Below are 15,529 nucleotides of genomic sequence, written 5' to 3'. Positions count from 1 at the left end.
GGCCATTTATATCGACATCTGGACACGCGGTGTGCTGTCCTTGTGCTTGCATTGTGCTCATCTCGTCCATTTCGTTGCCCAAGTATAGAGATACCGTAGAATAGACCACCTGATCAAGCGTAAGCCGCATTTCCACAGTGACGTCGACTTCTTACCCGATGTCGGGAACACGCATATCGCTCGCCCTACTCATCTGCGGCAGCCTCACAGGCAAGCTCTACGCTGACCACGGCGACTACTCTGCCGTCTTTACCAGGTTCTTTCAAAGCTCTCTTCCCAACGGATCTGATGCCCACTTCATCCTTGATCCATATGATGTTCAGAAACTGCAGTACCCAAGTGACGATCAAGTAGATACATACGATGCTATTGTCCTGACGGGGTCAGGTACGCACCCTTCGTGAGTCTAAAAGACAACGTTAAAGGTGCCTCGCACCAGCTGCCTCCGCATATGAGAACGTGGAATGGGTCAACAAGCTCATTGCGTACATCAGCCATATCGCAGAATCAAAACCACATGTCAAGCTGATAGGTGAAGTGATCTTTGTGGCAATCTGACCCTACCGAAATCTAAAACAGAAGCCACAGGGATATGCTTTGGTCATCAGATCATCGGCCGCGCATTGGGAGGCGAATGTGTCCCCAATGGCGGCAGGTGGGAGGTCGGTCCCATGCCTCTGGATCTGACTGACCTGGGAAAGCAAGTATTCGGCGTAGAATCTCTGGTACGCATGAGGTTACCCCACACCCCAGCCTCCCTTATCCAAACTTGCTTTCATAGAACGTTCAAGAGATGCATAGAGATCACGTCCCCGCTGTTCCACCGACATTCCACCTCCTTGGTTCAACGCCTCTATCATTGAATCAAGGCATGGTCCGGTTCTCACCCTCATTTGACAAGCATCCTCTGGAGGCGACATTGAAAGATATACACATCTTCGCCGTCCAAGGTCATCCCGAGTTTACGCAACCAATCGTGGATGGACTTGTCGAACAGAGGGCGAGTTCGGGAGTTATCGACGCTGAAGCCGCAGCCGATGCGAAGAGGAGGCAATTTTGGCAGAATGATGGCGTCCCAGTTGTCGGAAAGGCTATCTGGGGGATATTAGGCGTTCCTACGTAAGATTTCAGTCGGTGAAGAATGAACGGGCGGATTGCAATTGTTCAATAGCTAGCAATATTAACAGAGTATGACAGATGCTAGATGCGAGTGAAGAGCAAGACGATGTATAATTACATAAATATATTCCAGAGAGTCGTATAGTGAGGGATATCCAAAAGGCGGGCGTAACGGAGGCCGGCATATCATGTCTTGAACACGATGATGAGTATGAGAAGGAGGAGGATGAGCACCGCAATGGTAACAGCCGAGCCTGAAACGACGCGAATCAGCGAGAACCAAGAAAAGCCCGGGGAACGAAGCACGAACCATTCTCTTTGGCGCCTTTCGCGACCCGCTCTAACCGCTGTCGCGCACCACCTAACCGGCTCGCCGTCCGGTCCAAGTCCGTGTCCAATTCCTCCAAAAGCCCATGATGAACATCCAGCTCATCGTTAATCTGCAAAGATATATGATGTTGCCTGTTAATAGAGTGGGATAATTGGTCCAAATGTTGGTCTTGTTCTAATTAAAATTAGCCTTGTATTCGTGTCATTGGCATGCCCAGGACAAACCGTTCATCAGGTGTCGTTGCGTCTGTAGCATGATGCCTGGGTCAGGCCCGAGCTCGGGGTCATCCGCGTATGGTGCGTATATGGGTTCTTTCACTTCTCTCGTAGCGGGAGGTGGCGGAAAGAGGTTGGGAGGAGACACGGGTGAAGGTGATGCCACGGTCGAAGATAACGTGGGCTCTTCTTTGTCCAAGCTGTTATCATTCATTCATTCAATCTGCGTTCTAAAGAGAGGTCAAGGAATCAACAGACCTAGAAACATGGACATCTCCCAGCATGTCCCGCATTCGATCATACTGATTTCGTAGCAGACCAACCGCCTCCGAAGGCCCCTCTTTCGCCTCGAGGTCAAGTATGCCCGTTCGCAGTTGGGTGAGGTTCCTCTTTATCTGAGCAAGATGTAACGTGTTGGTTTTTGGTGGCTGGTCTTGAGGTGACGAGAACGAGGGTAATGTCTGGAGTCGTTGTCGCTCGAGTAGTAGAGACAGGGTTTTCGTAGATACTGAAGTGAGTTTCGCGAGGGACATCGTGGGGGGAGGTTAGAGAATAACTGCTGTATGTAGTGGGCGCAATTAAAGAGCGCGCGCGCGCAGCAGCCAAGGTCGCAGTCAAAGAAGAAAAGTGAGCACAAGGGCAATCAACTGAGTCCGGCACAGTTGTGCGCTCACGTGACTTGGATGCGAGAAGCACATTGGACAAATCGAAAATTACTATTAGCCCAGAATGACGACAAAGAATGTGGCTGCTACTGATAACTATCTGCTACGAACTGCGACAATGAAATCAGATAAGACGAACAAAATCTATAAAAAAATCTAAGAGACAAATGAGCGAATCAAAGGCCAACATTGACGGGGCTGCAACCAAGAACAACGAGTCCATCTATGGAAGAGTCAAGTTAGCAATTTTTTCTATGAAATTTAAACTAATGAGAGGGATGTTGCGTACTGAAGTTGTTACCGCTGCAGCAAACGGGCTGCGAAGAGCTGTTGAAGACGCGTTAGAGTTCCAGAAGCGAATCGATAGAGCGGCGCACGACCCACCAAGAGGTTCCACCAACAACAGAAATACCGCACTGGAGTCCGATAAGTCCAGTCAAAGTTGCAGGGTTGACACCGAGGATTCCCAAGAGGCCGCTGATGGAGCCGCTGATGTTGCTGGCGCTCTCCGTGCTATTGCAGCACTGGAGAGTTCCACCTGAGGCGTTGCACGAGGAGCCTCCGGTGGAGGTAGGAGCGGCGACGGCGGCGAGGGCGCAGGCAGAAGTGACGATGAGAGCGAGTTTAGAGAACATAGCGAGGGTGAATGGAGAGCGAGTGAGTGAGGGTGAATTGTTGTGGTGAGGATTTGAACGACTGTGAAAACTCAGTTGGAACTGGGATAAGTTGAAGCGAGACCAACTGAGGTTTTTATACCTTTTTTCGACGAGCCCCAAAAAATCTCTGTCGCAGGGCTGTATTACTCAAGTTGGAGTCCAGTTCCCAGTCGAAGTCTGTGGCGGTAATCGAGACAACGAGATATGCTCAAAATCTCGTAATCGGTGACCTTTTTTCAAAATTTAATCACACGGATAATTCAACGGACGTCAAGGCCTCTCCAACATACTTGGTACACCCCGGCGCGATCGCGGATAGACCCAAAGTGAAGAACGCGGTGACATAACGCGATGAGTTTCTTTTTGGTAAGATTCACGTCCAATGGATTCTCCTCTGCGGAAGAGATAAACTTTTCGTAGTTCTTTCCCTCCACTTTAACAAGAGAAACTCACGAATTTAAAATTGCGAGCACGTGCTGGATGAGAGGTCGGTGGCGCTTAGGCTCATATGTGGAGGCGGCAAGCAGACCAAGCCCGTCCCCGTCAACTTAAGCTGACCTGTGCCATTGACGCCGCGGAAAGCAAAGAAGATTTTGAATCTGGACGGTGTCGCGATCGCGAGTCGTTAACGCGCCGCTGCCGTAGCACTGTCATGGTCCTGAGAGACATTTCCGTCCTTTCCATCGATAGAATACCAATTCCAGAACTTCATAATACGGCATGTGGATTAAATCGAATCGAGCTCTTTACTCCCCTCCCAACGACTCGGGTCCAGGCTGGGTCCTTCAACATCGTGGACTTCGTAAGAAGAGAATAAACGAACACGAGTGAAAAAAAGCTAAACTTCTGTCTGATACGCTCCAAGGGTGCGAGATTTTTTTTATTTCGACTTCCTTTGTAGCATTTATCGGTACCCGACCGAGGTTGTAAGTAGGTTAAGCCGATAGCGGCTGGAGGGGAGAGGCCAGTGCTTCCGGATAATTTCAGCGCGACGTATTCCACAAATTACTGTCACAGACAGTGAAAGCGAGCGTACGGGATGCCGCCTCCAACCCTGGATGAAGTGTTTCCTTGACTTGACGACCTGAGATTACGACCTAGGCAGCCCCAGATATCGCCCAGAAGTACCTTCTTCCAGAACATTTACGCGTTCACGGACAATCTCTGAAACGCATGAGTCAATCACTTTCTCGTCTTCAGTTCTTTGAATTCGATTTCGTACCTTCGATCGACGAAAAGATTGGTCTTGGAGAATTTCCATCTAGACCGCGCTAGAGCCGGATTCGAAGTGAGTGGTGGAGGAGAGCCAACTTGTCATATTTACTGGCAGTGGGCTTCCCTCGCACGCTATTCACTGCTTGCCCACGCCTGATATCAACATTAATGCTTGAACCCCCAAGTGAACGCACTACCACGACGCGTCGCCCCTTCAATCTTGTTCGCAATTTCGATGCCGGAGTCGATATATGTGCAGCAGAGAAATCGCCCACGTCAGGTGTGATGAGTCGAGTGTGCATTGTGAGAGCTTCCACAATGGCAGCAGGTTGGACGTGGGCTTGGGAGTCAGTGCCAAGCCTCTTTGGCATTTGTGCAAACGCGGGCCTGTACGTTCTTCAGTGTCGTTGAACCCACGTTGAACCCGCCGTTCACCGATTGGAGAAATTTTTCTAGAGGCTCTGCAAAGTGTTAAAAACATAAGTTTAGGGTCACTAATTGTCAGTGGCTTTGAACCCACGAAGTTCGAACCTTGTACGGCCCTTATGTATAAGTGAATAAGTAGAGCACACTTGAAAAAAAAAAAAAAGACGGCCTAGAGCCAAAGAGCACTCACTAGCCGACTGCTGTGCAGCAGTGGAAAACGAACATCGGCTCACTGTATTGCATTAAGAGGGAATCGAACCCCCGGCGGGTCGAGCATGACACTCAATGGCAACGACCCAGGTTACCACTACCCCATTAATGCTTGTATCCATTTGCACAACGGAATATAATAATAGACTCAGACAGGAAGTCCAGCCCTTCACAGCCCTTCAAGTTCCAACCTCGGAGAAGCTGGCCAGACGCGACTAACCTCAAAGAGCTAACATCAACGACAGTGAACGTTTCGACGAGTAGCTTGCCAATGGCAATTGCTACACTTGAGCAAAGACAGCAATCACTTTTTCTTGGTTTCACTTGCGAGGGGCTTTCGAATTTTCAACCCTGGCAGCCTTGTGGCAGCCGGATTTCCAATTGGCTGTAACGGGGCAGTAATCTAAGGCGGGCTCTATGGGCTCAGATGAGCTCTTGACGTCACCATCCTTTTTATTCTTGCTAATGGCGAGACTGCTACTCCTCGTCAAGTTGCGGATTCTTGGGGCTTTCGTTGCCTTGATTCATCTGCTCGGTCTAACGCGTGCGCCAGCTGGATTTCCCCACTCCGGAAATGGTTTATGGTATAACAAGCCTGGTACCCTCTGGTCGAGAGAGCTCCTTCCTGTTGGGAACGGATACCAAGCGGGTAAGAGCTTTTCTGCTACCCTCGGCATGCGCTAAACACTCTTCATGACAGCTATGATACCTGGTGGCACGATGCAGGAAGCCACCCAGTTGAACATAGAATCGCTCTGGTCCGGCGGTCCATTCGCAGACCAGGTATGGCTGGTTCCTGCAGCGCGTCGGCATCGAAGTAATTGACAGTTGTTCAGGCATACAACGGTGGCAATAAGCTACCACGCGAACAAACTGCAATGGCTGAAGCTATGCAAAGTATTCGTCAAACAATATTTAACGATCCAACTGGCGACATAGACAGTAATTATATGTCTTTATTTACTTCGTCTGTCTTGCTATCTATGATGTATAGCCATCGAGGTCCTGGCCACGGATCCTGGGCAATACGGTACGTTCTTTTCCAGATTTATCCCGAGATGCCTATCACTGAGGATGTGTGTGCAGGGTCATATGCTGGTGCTGGGTATCTTCTCTCCAATATTAATAGTACAGGGCCTGTGACGGGTTATTCCCGTTGGCTTGACCTCGACGAAGGCGTCGCACGCACGACTTGGACACAAGCAGGGGCCAAATATCTCCGGTAAGGCACTACACCCACTTCGCCTTCTCTGATCTCATTCGCTCTCAAGCACGACGTTCTGTTCACATCCCACCCAAGCGTGTACTCAACACATTACGACAACAACGCCGTCAGCCTCGCTCCCTTCTCTTTCATACACATTTTCCCCAGGGTTGGAGCATAACTTGCCAGCTCCAAACGTAACATGTCTCAACTCTTCCTCCCTTCTTGTGCGCGGGTTCGTCTCCGTTGCGCCAAGCCCCCCAAGTATGCTCTATTCTTTCATCTTCCGAGTCTCTGCCTCCACGGCGTCCTCCTCCGTACGATGCATTCAGTTCCCCGTCCCATCTGGGTCTCCTCCGAACGCCACCATCGAGGTTACTGGCACCGACAATTCAGCTGGTTTGCAAGAGGCACACGTCACTTGGGTAGGCAGCACGGATTACTCAATGGACGCCGGAGACGCAGCACACAATTTTACATTCCGCGGTGCCGATCCGCATTCATCGTTACTGGCGCTTCTCTTGTTATCTCCAGCGACTTTCTCTGTTCAGTCGCTTTTGGACCAGCATATTCAAGACTACAAAGCCACACTGACGACGCCATTTTGCCTGTCATTTTCTAGTTCGACTTGGTCTATCCGCAATCTCGTTGACATCCCCACTGATATTCTCCTTTCTCAGTATGCGATTGATGCTGGAGGGAAAGCAAACGTCTACCTCGAGTGGGTGATGTTCAATTATGGTCGATATTTGTTGGCGAGTAGCGCGCGGGGGTTATTGCCCGCCAATCTGCAGGGAAAGTGGGCGAATGGAATTGGCAATGCATGGTCTGCTGGTGCGCATCCATGCTTTCAACTTTGAAATTTAGTTTGTATGACGTTTATTATTCTATCATAAGATTACCGTAACTATTTCCTTTGAAAATCCATTCAGACTCCTGATGAAATTTTAGATTCAAATATCAATATACAAATGAATTACTGGATTGCAGAGACCACAAATTTGGATGTTACGCAATCCTTGTTTGACTTTCTTCAGGTGTCTTCGGATCTTACATTTATCGTGTTCTCCTGCTGACGACAAGCGTACCAGAAAACGTTGGCTCCTCGAGGAGCAGAGACAGCTAAAGTGTTGTATAACATCACTCGGGGATGGGTAACGCATAATGAGGTTTTTGCTTTTTAATTTTGATTGATTGTATTGTCCTGACATATTTTCATCTCTATATGAACGTGTGTCCAACCATTACATGGTGCTCATGTTTAGGCATAACCGCGATATTCCAGATTTTTGGACATACGGGAATGAAACTTGGGGGCGGGACTTTCGCTCAATGGGCAAATTACCCCGGTTGGTCATTTATCGCCTCAATTTTCACAATTTTAACTTGGTCATTCGTATCAGAGTCTGCTGTGTGGATGGTAATAAAACCCTAAATCCACTATCGGATCATCTAAAGTTGGCCCTTAGATGATTCATGTTTGGGACCACTTTGACCACACTAACGACGTCACCTGGTGGAAATGCCAAGGCTGGCCTCTCATCAAGGTATTAAATTTCACCAATATCCAGTTTTGAAAAATGTTCATAGGTAAGTTGGTTTTATAGGGTGTCGCAAGCTTTCACCTTGATAAACTTATCCCTGATCTCTACTTCAATGACTCAACGCTTGTCGTCACCCCATGCAATTCACCCGAACAAACGCCCATCACATTCGGTAGATCAACTCACATCGTTACGTATCTTGCAGCCTGAACGCTCATCTTTTCTGTAAGGCTGTGCACATGCCCAACAATTGATTTGGCAGCTTTTAAACGCTGTAGAAAAGGGATTCGCTGCATCTGGGGACACAGATGTAGTTTTTCTCGACGGTGCGTTTCTATGCCGAATGAAAAAGTAATAACTGCATTTGAAATTCGACAGAGGTTCGAGCCAAACGCGATAAAATGGACAAGGGGCTGCACATTGGCTCTTTGGGGCAACTTCAAGGTTTGCCCGTATGTCCCGTTCACGACGAAACCGCGCCCTGAAAATACCTAAAAATCAGAATGGAAAGTCGAAAAAGATTCACTAACAGACACTCACCGTCATCTTTCGCACTTGATTGGTCTATATCCTGGATATGCTATCATTTCATACGATGAATCCCTACAAGGTGGCGGCAAGCAAACCACGTACACCAAGGACGAAGTGGTGTCTGGTGCTTTGATCAGCCTCCTTCATCGAGGGAACGGAACCGGTCCAGATGCTGATTCCGGCTGGGAAAAAGTTTGGCGTGCGGCTGCGTGGGCACAACTGGGAGACCGTGATAGATTTTATCATGAACTTTCGGTATGGCGTATAAGTTCATGACTGCATTTTTTCCTGAAAGAACGACACAGTTCGCCGTCTCTGAAAACTTTGGGGAAAATTTATTTAGTCTGTACGACCCATCCGACTCAGAAGCTATTTTCCAGATCGACGGGAACCTGGGATATTCCGCTGCTGTAATGGTGAGTGTACGGCTTTTGTGTACGTGACTATCTCACACCACGACCCGGCGAAAATAAAGAACGCAATAATTCAAGCACCTGACGTGCCAACTCTTGCGACGCCCCTGATCATCACACTCCTCCCCGCTCTTCCAAAACAATGGGACACTGGGTCTATCAAAGGTGTGCGTGTGCGGGGAGGTATCAGCATCAATCTTTGTTGGACTGAAGGGAAACTAAAACAAGCCTCCTTCTCGGTCGATGCCCTTATAATTTCGAGGCCGGTGAAAGTGGTTTATGCTGGCAAGGTCCTCCGTTCTTTCATAACGTCGCCAGGCTCGAGGGAAGATATCACAGGTTTATGAGAACAGAACGTTTCTTATCTTGTCGTCGTAAGATTCGCAGTGTTCATTTAAGTTAATTCAATTTGTCAGGGCGACACTGCTCGCTCGTTTTTTTTAATTTCCAAAATAAATTGTGGATCTAAAATTGTTTCGTTTACCTTGAAGAGCCGAAAAATGTTGTTCAATCGTCGCTCAGCATTTCACGGGGAGGGATTTTCGTCAAATTTTCGTTGTGGTTATCAGGTGAAGGTAAACAAATGTAAACAACTCCCACCAACTTGTTCGCAACTTCAAGTTCTCATCGGATTCGCCACTTCCTGCCACTATTACAATCGATGATGTCGCACTATCCAAACATCACGTTTTCCAACCTATCACCATCAGATGTTGAAGCTGCTCTTATCATTGAGCAGGAAGGTTGGCATTTCGCTGCCGCATGTCTTCGACGGTGTTTGACCCTAGGACAGGTTATCCACCGGATGAAGCGGCCAGTCTACAGGCATTTCGGTATACTCAAGTCCTGCTATCTACTACATGAATCCAACACTTATTTAGTTTTCGGCAATCGCAAGCTGGGGACCTTTTCTTAGGCGCTTATGTCGACAGCAATGTCACTCGTCAGCTCGTGGGTTATGTGTCCTCAACCCTTTCTCCTGCGGAGACCTTGACACATGAGTCGATGTCAACTCATGTGCCAAACTCTTCATCTGTCTGCATTCACTCGGTCTGCGTCTCAGCTACGCATCGGAAACAGGGGACTGGCCTGCGTCTTCTAAAAGAATACATAAGCCGTTTGCAAAATGCACGAAAAGCTGGCCAACCTTACCAACGGGTGCTTCTCATCACGCACGAAGAGCTCCGTTCTTTCTATGAGAAGGCTGGATTTGAGTGGTTGGGGGCTAGCAGTGTTGTACATGGCACAAAGCCATGGTATGATATGCAATTGAACCTCACGGATGAACCCACGCAAGGCGAAATCTCCACTTCTATGCCACCTACACAGGTCGACGGCCAACATATACCACCTGGACTATGGGAAGCACTACAACGACGAACTGGAGATCGCCCAACGACGAGGCTTATCTCTGATTTCCATCACGGCATTAAGGACCTCATCACTCTTAATCCGAGGGAGCAAGGCCTGTCGGTGAATAAATTTGACCTTCTCTGCCCTCGCAATGGTTGCGGTAGCGTCATCCTGAAGAGTGGGGCAGGGTCGTGGGTCGAACGTGCCAGTGTACAGGTGACCTCAGAATGACTGTAAGATGGTGCTACCCTAATGCACGACAAACAGCTGGATATTCAAGATAACCCCTTTCTCCAGGCGCTCCCAACGCCACCTTCAACGGCACAATGGTGGCTGGTTACGCCATCACCCATGACTTTCGAGAACATTGGATTCTCGCGCCCAGTCGCTCCCCAAATCCCATCAGGTAAGTTCATTGACAGGTGTTGTTCTTGGCCAAAACAAACTGTTTTTTAGGCCCTCGACTGAAACTTTTGATTTGCGCTGAATGCGATCTTGGGCCCCTCGGATGGTGCGAAGAAGGTGGCTCTGAATTTTGGTTGGCCTGCTCAAGAGTTGGTTATCGGGGATGATACGCTCTGGAAATTGCGTTTATATCATGACGAACTCTTTCAACCTGTAAATCCACCAAATTACTCCCGTATGGCAAAAAAGGCTCATCTCAAATTATTTTCAACGTTCTGCTCAAGTCTTACTCAAATATCACCTAGTCCGAAACGACTAGAAATATTCGCTCAATGTCCCATCCAATCGGCGCATTCGGGATTACATAATAATAGGCTGCGCTATTTCCGCGAAGACATTACTCCAGCGAATGTCCCTCATAGGACAATGCCAGCCAAGCGCTGGTGTGCAACGCCGTGATTCATATATAGCTGAATACATTTCGTTTTCGCCCAAGCTCAAACTTGACGGTTCCGCCCTTTCCAATGCAATCCCCAGCTTCAGATCTCGAATCCCAGAAGGAGCCTCCCGAGAACCCTGATATCTTTCTTGAGGGTCTACCAAACGGGCTCGACACTGATGCCAACATTCAATCCACTCATCCCCGATTTGAAGGTGGTCGTGACGCAGGGCACCGATTGCCGATCGAGTTTCGAACTTTAAGCATACATGTCGACACTCGCGCAACCATCGGGGGAGACAAGGACAAGCCGCGCGCAGCTGCTGTTAAAGGTGGACTTTGACACACTTCGTCTTCTAAATTTACTGACCCCAGCATTTCAGAGCTTGTGTCATTGGACTGGCACAAAATTTCGACAGAAGAGGCACTACGGCGCTTAGGAGTATCTCCTGTGACTGGTTTGGATACGACTCAAGCACAACGCCGGCTCAAGACTGGTGGAAAGAATGTCATCTCGCCTCCCAAAAACAACTACTTCCGCAAGGTTCTTGAATGGGTTCTCGGCGGATTCGGAAGTCTTCTTCTGGTGGCTAGCATTGTCTGTTTTATCGCTTGGTTAGTAGTCTTATATGTCATCATGATAACACTCTAATCCGCTCGCTAGGAAACCACTTGGTAAACCAAAACCTGAAGTATCTAACCTCGCACTGGCCGTCGTACTTTTACTGGTTCTGGTTATACAAGCTTTTTTCAACGCCTGGCAAGACTTTTCTACCTCCCGAGTCATGTCATCTATCAAGGGCATGCTTCCGTCAGACGTCATGGCACTTCGCAACGCCGTACAAGAGAAAATACCAGCGAGTGAATTGGTAACTGGGGATTTAGTGTACATTTCTATGGGCGAGAAGGTTCCGGCCGATCTGAGGTTAATCGAGGTCAGTATGGATTTGCAATTCGATAGAAGCATCTTGACGGGAGAAGTACGTTCATATCCGTCTTGGATATACCATCTTTCCTGATCGATTTCTTCCAGAGCGAAGCTGTTTCTGGAAGAGTTGATATGACTGAAGAGAACTTCCTCGAGGTACGCGCGGTCCAGAGTCGTCGTTTGAGCCTTCTGACGCTTTACTGTAGACCAAGAACGTCGCTCTTCAGGGTACTCACTGCGTCAATGGCTCTGGCTTGGGTGTCGTCATACAAACTGGCGACAGAACAGTTTTGTTCGTCTGCACGTCACTCTGTGTTCGCTTGCAATCTGACGTATCTTAACGCCAGCGGTCTTATTGCAAAGCTTTCGTCCGTGGAAACAAAGGGGTTAACTACTTTGCAGCGCGAGCTCTTTCGGTTTGTTGGAATTATTGCTGGTATGGCCACTATCGTCGCTGCTATTATCGTGATTCTCTGGGCTGCATGGTGTGTTAAGCATTCCTTCACCGCCGTCTATGTTTATTCTTAGCAGTTCTCGTCAGGCTTCGAAGGTCATTCCCATCATACATCAATGTTTCAAACCTCTTGATAGATGTCGTATCCGTGATGGGTATGTTGCTCTTATCATTACCAGTGCAGTTTATTCACTGTAGCTTTTTTCAGTGGCGTTCATACCCGAAGGATTACCCGTGGCTGTTACACTCTCCCTGGCCAAGGTCGCTAGTAGGTTAGGCAAACACAAGGTCCTATGCAAGTCTCTATCGATTGTTGAAACACTGGGTTCAGTGAATGTCTTGTGCTCCGTACGTTGCGCAACCTTCACTTCCCTGTCTTAAGATTTAAGGCCATCCAGGACAAGACCGGCACCCTTACACAGAATATAATGCACGTTGAGAACGTGGCAGTCCTTGACGTGGTGTTTGACAGCAAAGACTATCCGAGCACCGTTTCGAGTTCGAGCTCAGATGTAGCTGCGAACCTGTCCCAAATCGTTGCAGCTGCATCTATCTGCAACACTGCGGTCTTCGATGCAGGTACAGGGTCAACCGACGAGAAGAAAGAGAGGGTTATTGTCGGTAACGCCACAGGTGAGAATCCTGTTCGCATAACGTCGACATCGTCTAATTTTTGTGCAGATGTGGCAATTTTTAAATTCGCCGATTCCGTCGCTTCTGTGGATGACACTCGTCGTAGATGGGAGGAGGTTTTTAGAATGAATTTCAATTCCAAAGTACGTCATTATCTTTCTACGTTCTTTTGCTTCCTCAACGTTTCTTCAACAGACAAAGTTTATGCTCATACTGTCCAAGCTTGCACCCTCAGTCTCGCTTGACGATGGTTTAGTCGCTCCTTTGGCTCCTTGGGATGAATTCACGCCTACTAGTTTCCTCCTCACGTCTAAAGGCGCCCCCGAGATCCTCTTGCCTCGATGTTCATTTGTATTGGACCCTGAGGGGGGTGCGCCCATTCCCATAAATACTTCGATCTGCGAAAAGATATGTGCGATTCAAGAACGATGGGCTGAAAATGGTCAACGTGTCCTTCTCCTCGCTCGCAGGATCATCAAAGGCGAATGTCTTACCCACGTCGATCCCCACTCTGAAGAGTTTTCAGCATTAATCGAGGAGTACCACCGGGATCTTGTTATTGTTGGACTTGTCGGCTTGATTGACCCTCTCAAACCAGACATTAAGGACACAGTCAAGTGAGTTTTTTGTCCCATACATATTCTTCGATCTTTTTGATCTGGGCTTCCAGGATCTGTCGGCGTGCGGGCATTCGTTTCTTCATCATCACGGGTGCGTTGCCTTGATTGACTCAGAAACCAAGTCTCAATCTTGTCCTGTAGGTGATCATCCAACCACAGCAGTTTCAATTGCTGGCCAAGCGGGAATTATCACGGATACCTCTACGGTTCATCATGCCTCCGACCTGGTCGCCCCTCTTGATAGCAAGATGCTGTCATACGATCCAGATTTGGATGATCGTCGCTTGAAAGGCATTGTCGTCACTGGGCCCGAGCTACAGACGCTCAAACCGGCGCAAGTCGAGCAGCTCTGCCAATATGAGGAAATTGTTTTTGCCCGAACCACACCTGAACAGAAATTGCGCATCGTCAATGACTTCAAGAGTCGCGGGAATGTTGTCGCGGTGACTGGCGATGGTGTTAATGATGCGCCGTCGTTGAAGGCAGCTGATTGTGGAATAGCAATGGGCCAAGGTTCTGACGTCGCGAGGGAGGCCGCCGATTTGGTCTTACTGGGCGATTTTTCTTCTATAGTAATAGCTATCGAATTTGGTCAGTCCGGTATCATGTCTCTGGTTTAATTGCTTCTCATAGTTTGTTTGTCAGGTCGGCTTGTCTTTGATAACCTCAAGAAGACCGTCTTGTATCTTCTACCTGCTGGAAGGTATGTTGTCACGTGGCATTCACTTTTATTGTTCTGACGCTAACCTCCTTCAGCTTCTCGGAGTTGATGCCTATTTTATTCAATATCCTATTCGGTCTCCCTCAACTGCTCAGCAATATACAGTGTGTCCAGATCTTACTCTTCTTGTATGGTATAACGGCTTACTTGACTGAGTCGATAGGATGATCGTCATTTGTGTTGCCGTACGTTAACACTCTTACACTTGCCATTCGTTTCCCTAATCGCACTCATAGACCGACGTCCTTCCAGCTTTAAGCATGTGCTTAGAGAAACCTGAAACAGGGCTGTTACAGCGCAAACCGAGAAACGTCAAGAAAGATAGGCTCGTAAACTGGAAGTTGCTTCTACAGGCATATGGTTTCTTGGGCATGTCGGAAACATTGTGTGCGATGTCTATGTAAAGCCCGTCTTGACGCTCGACGTGCCTTTATTGATTGTTTCCATCCAGGTCCTTCTGGTACCTCAAGCGACATGGTGTCCCATTCTCGGCCCTGTTCCTCGGTTTTGGGAACTGGCCTGGGCTTACGGACGAGCTTCTTTTCACTGCGCAGAGTGTTTACTTCTTCACTCTGGTTATTATGCAATGGGGGTGAGCTTTGGCGCTAACAGCTTGCGGCATGCATATTTACATTCCGCCTCTGCAAGGAACTTGTTTGCGACTCGCGGCCGACGTCTCAGTATCTTCCAGCATACACCTGCCTCTAACTGGTATGTGTTCCCGGCGGCCGACATGGCTCTTGTCCTCGCCATCTTCTTCTCCTATGTCCCCTGGTTGTAAGTTGCTCCTTGCTTTCCTCGGGAAAGAATCATTAACTCATTACCACCAATTCCGCAGTCAAAAGGTGTTTCAAACACGCCCCATCCCTGTGGAGTTCTTCTTTATCCCCATCACCTTTGGCTTGGGCCTCCTATTGTAAGCTCGTTTTTTCGCAAGACGGTTGGTTCCTAATGATACTTTGTTGCTACAGCCTTGACGAAATGCGAAAATACCTCGTTCGAGCATACCCCGGTAGTTTTATTGATCGCATGGCATGGTAGATTTCGATTCCTCTCCACGCACTCTTTACGACACAGCCTTTTTATCTTTCAAACTCTTTTGGTGGCATTGTAGTCCTTATTACATAAATGAGGTGGAAATTAGTTTTGGTAGAATTAGCAGATAAGAAAGAATTGAGTGGGAAAAACCGAAAATTGGACACCATAAGACATACTCGCAATCAGCGGTTGAGTGGATAATATAGCAGCGATGTTTGTGGCGATGGATATGTCTGTGAGAAAGCCATGGATGATACTGGCTGATCTAGAGAGCTAGCGGGGCGTGTTGAGGAGGACGAGTGAAGACTATACGGGGAGGATGGAGAGGGATGGAAATGGTATGCTTCTAAATATACCTCAGAATAATGTGTTGCATATCAGGCTGTAGGTGAACTTTGAGCCTTGCCGA

General features: G+C 48.3%; 6 protein-coding genes across 6 annotated transcripts; 4 read left to right on the top strand and 2 right to left on the bottom strand.

Moving 5' to 3' along the window:
* Window positions 1-119: 119 nt before the first annotated feature.
* Window positions 120-1,123, top strand: LACBIDRAFT_255924 (uncharacterized protein; the record flags this gene model as incomplete). The annotated part of the gene is made up of 6 exons (XM_001889507.1): window positions 120-160; window positions 341-387; window positions 440-532; window positions 589-725; window positions 782-874; window positions 914-1,123. Coding segments are annotated over 6 exons (621 nt in total), but the record flags the coding sequence as incomplete, so codon positions are not given.
* Window positions 1,124-1,150: 27 nt separating this feature from the next.
* On the bottom strand, window positions 1,151-2,224 carry LACBIDRAFT_295899 (syntaxin-like protein). Its single transcript, XM_001889471.1, has 4 exons — window positions 1,924-2,224; window positions 1,675-1,865; window positions 1,430-1,624; window positions 1,151-1,373 (listed from the first exon to the last, which is right to left on the bottom strand). Exons 1-4 carry the CDS (start codon window positions 2,196-2,198, stop codon window positions 1,306-1,308), a joined length of 729 nt encoding a protein of 242 aa, XP_001889506.1. The 5' UTR covers window positions 2,199-2,224; the 3' UTR covers window positions 1,151-1,305.
* A 141-nt stretch (window positions 2,225-2,365) lies between these two features.
* On the bottom strand, window positions 2,366-2,965 carry LbH11 (type 1 hydrophobin; the record flags this gene model as incomplete). The annotated part of the gene is made up of 3 exons (XM_001889470.1): window positions 2,366-2,553; window positions 2,620-2,657; window positions 2,715-2,965. The coding sequence occupies 3 exons, from the start codon at window positions 2,963-2,965 to the stop codon at window positions 2,507-2,509; spliced, it is 336 nt and encodes a 111-aa protein (XP_001889505.1). The 3' UTR covers window positions 2,366-2,506.
* A 2,289-nt stretch (window positions 2,966-5,254) lies between these two features.
* LACBIDRAFT_315175 (glycoside hydrolase family 95 protein) lies at window positions 5,255-8,876 on the top strand (the record flags this gene model as incomplete). The annotated part of the gene is made up of 16 exons (XM_001889506.1): window positions 5,255-5,486; window positions 5,538-5,620; window positions 5,674-5,779; window positions 5,832-5,867; window positions 5,924-6,059; window positions 6,109-6,875; window positions 6,993-7,078; window positions 7,133-7,210; window positions 7,327-7,377; window positions 7,511-7,588; window positions 7,649-7,757; window positions 7,816-7,911; window positions 7,964-8,029; window positions 8,088-8,371; window positions 8,422-8,532; window positions 8,592-8,876. The coding sequence occupies 16 exons, from the start codon at window positions 5,255-5,257 to the stop codon at window positions 8,874-8,876; spliced, it is 2,604 nt and encodes an 867-aa protein (XP_001889541.1).
* Window positions 8,877-9,414: 538 nt separating this feature from the next.
* LACBIDRAFT_148888 (uncharacterized protein) lies at window positions 9,415-9,795 on the top strand (the record flags this gene model as incomplete). The annotated part of the gene is made up of 1 exon (XM_001889505.1): window positions 9,415-9,795. A coding segment is annotated over one exon (381 nt), but the record flags the coding sequence as incomplete, so codon positions are not given.
* A 1,016-nt stretch (window positions 9,796-10,811) lies between these two features.
* LACBIDRAFT_186573 (sodium-potassium ATPase) lies at window positions 10,812-15,270 on the top strand (the record flags this gene model as incomplete). The annotated part of the gene is made up of 21 exons (XM_001889504.1): window positions 10,812-11,058; window positions 11,110-11,341; window positions 11,391-11,706; window positions 11,760-11,810; window positions 11,861-11,946; window positions 12,002-12,139; window positions 12,196-12,263; window positions 12,317-12,456; window positions 12,507-12,741; window positions 12,790-12,884; window positions 12,937-13,358; window positions 13,412-13,452; window positions 13,503-13,952; window positions 14,007-14,064; window positions 14,118-14,186; window positions 14,246-14,267; window positions 14,319-14,482; window positions 14,534-14,674; window positions 14,731-14,859; window positions 14,921-14,998; window positions 15,054-15,270. The coding sequence occupies 21 exons, from the start codon at window positions 10,812-10,814 to the stop codon at window positions 15,121-15,123; spliced, it is 3,252 nt and encodes a 1,083-aa protein (XP_001889539.1). The 3' UTR covers window positions 15,124-15,270.
* Window positions 15,271-15,529: the final 259 nt, after the last annotated feature.

Source organism: Laccaria bicolor, genomic scaffold (genome assembly GCF_000143565.1).
Source record: "Laccaria bicolor S238N-H82 LACBIscaffold_68 genomic scaffold, whole genome shotgun sequence".
Taxonomy (NCBI): Eukaryota; Fungi; Basidiomycota; class Agaricomycetes; order Agaricales; family Hydnangiaceae; genus Laccaria; species Laccaria bicolor.
This window is presented reverse-complemented; position numbering and strand designations above follow the sequence as displayed.